This window comes from Somniosus microcephalus, chromosome 6, assembly GCF_052327205.1.
Source record: "Somniosus microcephalus isolate GS21.2 chromosome 6, FLI_Smic_1.0, whole genome shotgun sequence".
Lineage (NCBI taxonomy): Eukaryota > Metazoa > Chordata > Chondrichthyes > Squaliformes > Somniosidae > Somniosus > Somniosus microcephalus.
This window is the reverse complement of record NC_140992.1, coordinates 252,260,740-252,270,702: the sequence shown is the minus strand read 5'-3', so window position 1 is coordinate 252,270,702 and position 9,963 is coordinate 252,260,740. Positions and strand designations below refer to the sequence as shown.

The 9,963-nt window shown below is 41.4% G+C and overlaps 1 protein-coding gene across 1 annotated transcript in view; it reads left to right on the top strand.

The window, feature by feature from the left end:
- The first annotated feature begins 200 nt into the window (after positions 1-200).
- Positions 201-9,963, top strand: part of mphosph6 (M-phase phosphoprotein 6) — a 67,665-nt gene continuing 57,902 nt past the window's right edge. Inside the window, exon 1 of the mRNA XM_085991759.1 lies at positions 201-389. Coding sequence (XP_085847885.1) covers positions 339-389 — 51 coding nt within the window. The 5' untranslated portion in view covers positions 201-338. The remainder of the gene's footprint in view (positions 390-9,963) is intronic.

The following is a 9,963-nucleotide window of genomic DNA, read 5'->3' as shown; positions in this document are numbered from 1 at the left end:
TGACATTCTAAAATAACTAATTTTAGAGGCATGCTTTGAGTTTATGGCTAAGAAAAAAATCCCAACATGAAGTCAAAATGATATTTTTTGACTGAAAGTTTTCCTTTCCGAACCATAACGTGGAATCTAAGCTTCCTTTTTAAAAAAAAAATGTGTTTTGAGAAGTTGGAGTCAAGGGCTCAGCATCGTGTTTCCAGCGATTGATTTCGCAGCCTGCGACGGTTCGAGAGTCGGGCGGATCGGCTGGTTGGGTCTGTTGCTGGGGAGCGAGGCCTGAATTGTAATGTTGTCTGGTTTGTGGGTTTAACTTCAGCGTTTTATCGTTTCGTGGGGAAAAAATGGCGAGAGAAAGCACGATGAAACTGTCAAAAAACCTGCTGAAGATGAAGGTAGGATATTATTGCACGGGCCGGGAGGAGCTGGAGCTCCCGGGTCTCGGGGCCGGGCTCACCGGCAGTGGGCCACAGGCCCCGGCAGCCCTCAACATCTTTGTCTCTATTTACACAAAAAGCAAAAAAAAAAACCACACTGCGGATGCTGGAAATCTGAAATAACAGTAGGAAAGGCTGGAAACACTCAGCAGGTCAGGCAGCATCTGTAGAGAGAGAGAGAGAGAGAGAGAAACAGTCTGACCATCGACCTGAAACGTTAACTCTGTTTCTCCCGCCACGGATGCTGCTTGACCTGCTGAGTGTTCCCAGCATTTTCTGTTTTTATTTTACCTATACTTGCACTGTTCCAATGAAGTGGAGATGCCGGTGTTGGACTGGGGTGGACAAATGTGAGAAGTCACACAACATCAGGTTATAGTCCAACAGCTTTATTTGAAATCACAAGTTTTTGTGATTTCAAATAAAGCTGTTGGACTATAACCTGGTGTTGTGTGACTTCTCACATTTGTTCCAATGAAGCTTGAGGAACAACACCTCACCTTTCGATTAGGTACTTTACAGTCTGCTGGACTCAACATTGAGTTCAACAATTTTAGACCATAACCTCTGCCCCTTTTTTTCCCCACATGGCAGCTGTTGACGTTTCTTCCATTCCCGTTTACATCTCTTCTAGACTCACCCTTTGTTTTTTTACTTGCCCCATTATCATCTCCTTTTGCTTTGTACTATCATACCTTTCCGTCGTTGAATCTCTCCTGCCTTCCACCCTATCACAGACCTTCCCTTTTGTTCTTTCTTCCCTGCCCCTGCATTTTCTCAAAACCTGTTGCAACAACAACTTGTATTTATAAAGCGCCTTTAATGTAGTAAAATGTCCTGAGGCGCTTCACAGGAGTATTATAAGACAAAAAAATTTGACACCGAGCCACATAAGGAGAAATTAGAGCAGAATGGCAGAGAGGTTTAGGCAGGGAATTCCAGAGCTTGGGGCCTTGGCAACAGGATTGGCGATTATAATCAGGGATGCTCAAGAGGGCAGAATTAGAGGAGCACAGATACCTCGTGGGGGGGGGGCGGTTGTGGGGCTGGAGAAGATTACAGCGATAGGGAGGGGCGAGGCCATGGAGGGATTTGAAAACAAGAATGAAAATTTTGAAATTGAGGCATTGCTTAACTGGGAGCACAAGGGTGATGGGTGAACGGGACTTGGTGCGAGTTAGGAAATGGGCAGCCGAGTTTTGGATGACCTCAAGTTTACATAGGATAGAACGTGAGAGGCCAGCGCATTGGAATAGTCAAGCCTAGAGGTAACAAAGGCATGGATGAGGGTTTCAGCAGCGGATGAGCTGAGGTAAGGGCGGAGACGGGCGATGTAATGTAGGTGGAAATAGGCGGTCTTAGTTATGTCACGGATATGTGGTCGGAAGCTCATTTCAGGGTCAGATATGACACCAAGGTTACGAACAGTGTGGTTCAGCCTCAGACAGATGTTACGGAGAGGGATGGAGTCTGGCTAGGGAACGGAGTTCGTGTCAGGGACCGAAAACAATGGCATCGGTCTTCCCAATATTTAATTGGAGAAAATTTCTGCTCATCCAGAACTGGACGTCGGACAAGCAGTCTGATAATTTAGAGACCGTGGAGGGGTCGAAAGAAGTGGTGGTGAAGTAGAGCTGGGTGTCGTCAGTGTACATGTGGAAACTGACGCTGTGTTTTCGGATGATGTTGCCAAGGGGCAGCATGTAGATGAGAAATAGGAGGGGGCCAAGGATAGATCCTTGGGGGACACCAGAGGTAATGATGCGGGAGTGGGAAGAGAAGCCATTGCAGGTGATTCTCTGGTTACGATTAGATAGATAAGAATGTAAAAAGTTATATTCTAACTTTTTCCAGTTCTGACGAAAGGTCTTCGACCTGAAACGTTAACTCTGTTTCTCTCTCTGCAGATGCTGTCTGACCTTGAGTATTCCCACCATTTTCTGTTTTTATTTTATTTTTATTTATCGTTGAGTCAAAGTGGATAAGCTATGCTATTGGGGCAGTGTTGGACCAGGCCGTCCAAGGAAATTTATAAAATGTAATCTACTTAACCAAAAGTTCACTTTTAAAAGAAATCGAAATATATTCTCATTTTAAAAAAAAGACTTGCATTTATATAGCACCTTTCATGACCTCAGGATGTCCCAAAGCGCTTAACAGCCAATTAAGTGCTTTCTTTGAAGTGTAGTCATTGCTGTAATGTAGGAAATGCAGCAGCCAATTTGCACACAGCAAGCTCCCACAATCAGCAATGTGATGATGAGACCAGATAATCTGTTTTTTGTGATGTTGATTGAGGGATAAATATTGGCCAGGACACCAGGGATAACTCCCCTGCTCTTCTTCGAAATAGTGGCATGGAATCTTTCACATCCCCACCCGAGAGAGCAGACGGGACCTCGGTTTAACATCTCATCCAAAAGACGGCACCTCCGACAGTGCAGCACTCCCTCAGTACTGCACTGGAGTGTCAACCTAGATTTTTGTGCTCAAATCTCTGGAGTGGAACAACCTTCTGACTCAGAGTCGAGAATGCGACCAACTGAATCACAGCTAAATACAAAAGCAAAATACTGTGGATGCTAGAAATCTGAAATAAAAACAGAAAATGCTGGAAATACTCAGCAGGTCAGGCAGCATCTGTGGAGAGAGAAACAGAGTTAACGCTTCAGGTCATTTCAGGAAAGGTCATCAACCTAAAACGTTAACTCTGGTTCTCTCTCCACAGTTGTTGCCTGACCTGTTGTATTGCCAGCATTTTCTGTTTTTATTTTATAGTTTTCTCATTCTGCATAATTTTGTTGCTGCCTGCTTGGTGTCCTGTTATCATTCAGGATATAATGAAGCTTCTTTTAATGACTTGGCTTTGGCTGGTGGGACAGCCTGCCAGTTTGAATTTTGCAGGCTGTACTCCATCCGCAGCAGCTTCGTTGGAGATGCCGTTAGCAACTGCTGACTGAAATTTTGCTTAAGTCCATTTTTTGGACTTGGTAAAGGTGGTGCCAGTTAGTTATATCGCGTCTCCAAAGTGGAAATATTTCTCAAGTTGGCTGTGATTTTTTTTTTTTGGAGAAACTGGAGGGCCAAGGCCCACTGAGCAGGACACTATCAAGGTTGAAAGAGTAGAAGAGAACGTGAGGTGCTGTTGAACCTTGAAATAAAGAATAGATTTGCCTTCCAAAGTTAGGCTTTATTAACTTTAAAATCAGCAACATATCTTTCTACATCCAGTCCCAACGAAAGCTAGAAAAGGACTGAATTTAAGGTAGCCACAACACATCATGTGATCATCAACTACCAATGAGATGACAACACATATCCCAAGGCAGTTAACAAACAATGAATCATAATACTTTTACTAATCAAGGAATAATCACCACATTCACCCCTCCTTTTAAAATATACTCCAACCTAATAACTTTTACAATTTACAATTAATTATTTACAACTAAACTATGCACGAGAATAAAACTATTTACATAACACAATACTAAATGAACAACAACAAATAATAACATTACGCATAAGTATTAAGTATCTCTCAACTAAAACAATATACTATAATATTTCAACAATTTTTAAAACATTATCAATTTAAAAGTCCATTTTCAATCGGTCGACCGGATATCTTGTTCGTGTCGACCTTCTTAACCTTGGTGAAATTCCTTGCCCTCCCACGCCAGAAGGCACAGAAGTATCTTCAACAGGAAGGCTATCCATATCCCGATTCTCAACGGTTTCCGGATTAGAAATCCCATCAGAAGATGAACTGGGACGGTCATAAACATCTATCAAAGGCTGACTAATAGAAGTATGATTATCTGCAATCGGATTGGAAATATTCGTAGTATCTGTAACAGCATCCACCTTATCCGAATCATGACCATTATTAATATCCTCAGAAGAGGGCTGGCCCCCACAAGGAGCCAAGTCTTTAATTGAAACAGTACTTTCTTTCCCATCTTGGAATCGAATATGAGCATATTGGGAATTTGCCTCCAACAGCTCCACCAAGGGGTCATATTTTGACAATCTAACATGGCGTCGAAGCAACACAGGTCCCTGCATAGTAAGCCATGAAGGTACCGAATATCCCGTAGTAGATCTCCGCGGATAGTTAAAGAGCCTTTCATGGGGGGTCACATTAGTAGCCGTTGAAAGCAATGATCTAATGGAATGCAGGGCATCAGGTAGCACCATTTCCCCACTGTGTATTCTTAAGGTTCCAGGATGTCAACGCCAACATAACTGCCTTCCAGATCACCCCATTGTATCGTTCGCACTGTCCATTACCCTGGGGATTATACGGGGTAGTTCTACTAGTAGAAATTCCCCGACTCTGAAGGTATTCCTTCAACTGGGAAGACATAAAAGAACTTCCCTGATCCGAATGGATATACGCAGGCATCCCAAAGATGACAAAAAGTTGAGTCAAACATTTAATAACTGTAGCAGCTGATACATCTGCACAAGGAAAAGCAAAAGGGAACCTTGAAAACTCGTCCACAACAGTAAATATATATCGGTTTTGAGTAGTTGAAGGAAGAGGTCCCTTAAAATCAACACTCAAACGTTCAAAAGGAGAAGTAGCCTTTATAAGATGAGCTCGTTGAGGCTTAAAGAAATTCGGTTTACATCGAGCACAGATAGAACATGATGAAGTCATCCGCTTGACGTCTTCAACTGAAAAAGGCAAGTTCTTACTGCGTACAAAGTGTATCATCCTCGTAACCCCAGGATGACATAAGGCATTGTGAAGATTAATAAGCGTATCTCCGTGAATCACCGAACAATAAGCCCTCGACAGTGCATCAGCAGCAACATTATCCTTCCCCGGACGATAAACTATGTCAAAATGGTCACATGCCAACTCAATCCTCCACCTCATTATTTTATCATTTTTAATCTTTCCAAAATGTTTAACATCAAACATAAAGGACACAGATTTTTGGTCAGTTACCAGCGTGAAATGTCGCCCCGATAAATAATGTCTCCATTTACGCAATGCTTCTACTATTGCGTATGCCTCTTTTTCTATTGAGGAATGTCTTTTTTCACTATTATTCAAAGTACGTGAGAAAAAGGCCACAGGTCTTCCATTTTGGTTCAAAGTAGCCCCAATTGCAAAATCCGAAGCATCCGTCTCAATCACAAAGGGAACCTGCTCATCAATGGAATGCACAACTGCTCCTAAAATATCCTTTTTAAAATTCTCAAAACATGTCCTGGCCTCCCATGATAGAGGATATGTCGTAACCCGAATAAGAGGCCGGATCTTCCGTGAAAAATTTGCAATCCAATTAGAATAATAAGAAAACAGTCCAACAACTCGTTGCAAAGCCTTAGAATTAGTAGGACAAGGTAAATCGATCAATGGTCGCAGACGTTCTGGATCTGGTTTAATCTTATTTCCCGAAATAATATACCCCACTAGATTTACCTCAGTAGTCGAAAAGACACATTTCTCTTTGTTAAAAGTTAAACCAACTTTTTCCGCAGCTTGAAGGAATCTTTTTAAATTAGAATCATGCTCCACCCTTGATTTGCCACACACTGTGATGTCATCCAAGTATGAAAAGGTGTCAGAGAGGGAGTTATCACTTATAAAAGCATCCATTGCCCGTAGAAACCAAGCAACACCATTAGTAACACCAAATGGTATTCGGCAAAACTGATACAGCTTTCCACCAGCCTCAAAGGCCGTATATGGTTGATCCTTCTTAACAATAGGAATCTGATAAGCACTCTTTAAATCAATAGTGCTAAAAACTTTATACTGAGATACTTTATTGATAAGCTCATCAATCTTAGGCAAAGGGTACGCGTCTAATTGAGTATACCTATTAATAGTTTGGGAATAGTCTTATCACCATTCGTTTCTTGTGTCTCTCATTAGTCGTGACAACTACCTGTGCTCGCCAAGGCGAACAACTAGGTTCAATGATTCCTTCCAATAAGAGACGTTGAACTTCAGAATTAATAAATTCTCTATCCTGACTACTATATCTTCTTGACTTGGTAGCAATTGGCTTACAATCCGACATCAAATTGGAAAAAAGTGATAATGGAGGAATAGATAAAGAGGTTAATCCACAAATAGATAAAGGTGGCTTAGTCCCTCCAAATGAAAGACTAAGAGACTCGTGTAACTGAAGCACATCATGTCCAATCAAAATATCCGCACAGAGATTAGGCAAAACAGATAGGCGTATATCAGTATACGTATTACCTAGAAGAACCATTTTCACAAAGCAACAACCAGCTATTTGTGAAATAAGGGTCGTCTGAGCCATACACACCTGATACGTAACAGGCGAGATTTTCAAATGCTTCTCCTTCGCAAACTGAAGACTTATAAAACTCTCAGTACTGCCCGTATCTATAAGGGCCTTCACTTCCAACCCATTAACTTGAGCCGTAACTATAGCTTTGTTTAGGCCATGAGCAAATGCAGCAGAAATTGATGCAATAAACGCCCTATCTAAAGGCTGAATAGTCACAGAAGAGGTAGTGGAGGAAGACCCTCCCACACCAGAAGGGGGGGGAAGGTAATTGAACCTGATGATTTGCACACACGTGCATAATGACCTCTCTTGCCACATTTACTACACACAGCCTCCCGAGCAGGACACTTCAGACGAGGGTGCCGGATATTCCCACAAAAATAACACTTCTGAATCCTAGAGGCAACGGCCGCCGAAGTAGAAACTGTTTCAAAATCTAGTAAACCACTCCCATTAAGTCCACATAATTCCTTTTCATCCGAAACTGCCGAAACCATAGTCGCAGGCCGATTAAAAAGAGCATAAGAATCCAAACTTCTCTGAGCCACATCCAATGTAGAAGCTTGCTCAAAAGCACTTTTAAGATCCAGAGTCTTATTTTCTAACAACCGCTGACGAATTGATCTAGACAGTAATCCATTAATAAAAGCATCCCGTACCGATTCGTCCTTATGTTCTTCAGCCGTCACAGCCTTATAATTACAGTCAACACTAAGGCACCGAAGTGCTTGTAAATAAGTATCCAAAGATTCTCCCACCTGCTGCCTACGGGCAGATAAAAGATGACGTGCAAATACCTCATTCTTTGGTTTAACAAAAATCTTTTCCAATGTAGAAATAGCCTCTTCATAAGTTTTACAGTGCAAAATATATTTATATACATCCGGCTCAATGTAGTTGATCAGCATATTCAGCTTATTTAGAGCCTCTTGATCCAACACGCCCAAAAAGTTTTTAAATGTACAATACCAATGTTTCCATTTATCATCCACTCCAGCAGAATTGGGGTCAGCCTTGAATCATTCTGGTTGAAGATATCGCTCCATTCTAACATAAAGTTAATAAATTGAAATAAAGAATAGATTTGCCTTCCAAAGTTAGGCTTTATTAACTTTAAAATCAGCAACATATCTTTCTACATCCAGTCCCAACTAAAGCTAGAAAAGGACTGAATTTAAGGTAGCCACAACACATCATGTGATCATCAACTACCAATGAGATTACAACACATATCCCAAGGCAGTTAACAAACAACGAATCATAATACTTTTACTAATCAAGGAATAATCACCACAATCATTTACTGTATATAAGGCTGAATCAAGAACCCAAGACTTTTTTTTTCCCAAAGTCTCAGTTGTGGTTTAGTTGTCTTGTGAAAAACTAAATACGAACTCCCGCAAAAATCCTTGTGGCTAATGAAGGATATGAAGATAATTGAGGCTACTTATTCTTATAGAATCATAGAATAGTACAGCACAGAAGGAAGCCATTTGGCCCATCGAGTCTGCGCCGGCTCTTTCGAAGAGCAATCCAGTTAGTCCCACTCCCCCGCTCTTTCCCCATATCCCTGCAATTTTTTCTCCATCAAGTATTTATCCAATCCCCTTTTGAAAGCTATTATTGAATCTGTATCCACCACCCTATCAGGCAGTGTATTCCAAATCATAACCACTCGTTGCATACATTTTTTTTTCCTCATGCCGCCTCTGGTTCTTTTGCCAACCACCTTAAATCTGTGCCCTCTGGTTATCGACCCTTCAGCCATTAGAAACAGTTTCTCTTTATTTACTCTCTTTATTTACTCTCTCAAATCTCCCCTTAGCCTTCTCTGCTCTAAGGATAACAACCCCAGCTTCTCCAGTCTATCCACGTAACTGTAATTCCTCATCCCTGGAACCACTTTCGTAAACCTCTTCTGTACCCTCTCCAAAGCCTTCACATCCTTCCTAAAGAGTGGTGCCTAGAATTGGACACAATATTCCAGCTGGGTCCGAACTAGTGTCCTAGCTTTTGTACTCCATGCCTCTGAAGCCCAGGAAGTAGTGATTAGTTTGGATTTTTAAAACTTGAGCATTGTAAAATGATGGAAAGACTGATGTTGCTAAGGAGTTCCACAGTTTTGAGGTCTTGGGAAAGAATGAATTAGAGTCGGAAACTGTTATGTTAATGGTTCAGATCAATAGAGGGACTTTGAGGTAATAGTTGGTAACTTGTTAAAAGAGCACAAGCAATGTGAGATGGCTATAGGAAGGCAAATAAGGTTTTGGGGTGTATTTCTCGGATTAGAGTATAACACAAAGAGTACTATACTTAGCTTATACAAGGCTTTCTCGACCCTATCTATGGCTTTAATATCTTTCCTATAATGGGTGTCCAGAACAACAAGTAATATTTAGTACAAATTCAACATCACTTGCTTGCTTTTATATTCATTGTCCCTATATATAAAACACAGAAGCCCATTTTATTATGGCCTGATCGCCTTGCAATCCCACCAAGATGTATGTGTATGTATTCCCATCACTCTCTGCTCCTGCACTCTTGCCATTTAGGATATACTTCCTTTCACTCACTGCTTTTTACCAAAATGTACAACTGCATTTAATCATGACATGACTTATCCTGATGTGGTTTAACTACCTAGTGAACACAAACATCCAGGCACAGAATACTTTTGAATGTGGCATCTGTACTTCTAGTACAGGTATTGTGGATGTCCTGCTTCTATCACCAAGCATTCTATCAATTTAAAACTATTCCATGTAAATAATCTGTGTTTGTGCAGTAAAGCTTACTTACTGCATTCAAAAAAAGTTCTAATAAAGACCATATCATCTCCGCTCTGATATTTGCCCAACTTCTATAGGTTAGTCACTGTTTATCTTTGTGGTACTCTTCTTCTTCTTGGGTAGTCCCTCGGAACCGAGGATGACTTGCTTCCACATTAAAAATGAGTTCTCAAGTGACTGATGAGTCCAATGCAGACTTGCAGTCTCTGTCACAGGTGGGGAAATGTCTGAGATCCCGGGCAACGATAGCAGTACGGTGTTCCGGTCTGTCACTGTTGGGGTTGTCCATGAGGGTTCCAGGTCCAGAACTTCATTTTAAAGGGTGGAAGATGCCTGTGCGTGAATTCTTTTAACGTGGGGTGGCCGTTGCACACCAGCTATCACATGGGCTTGACAGAGCAAGGTCTTGTGGTACTCTATGCAGTTGATCAATTATGTGTGAAAAATATTTATTTC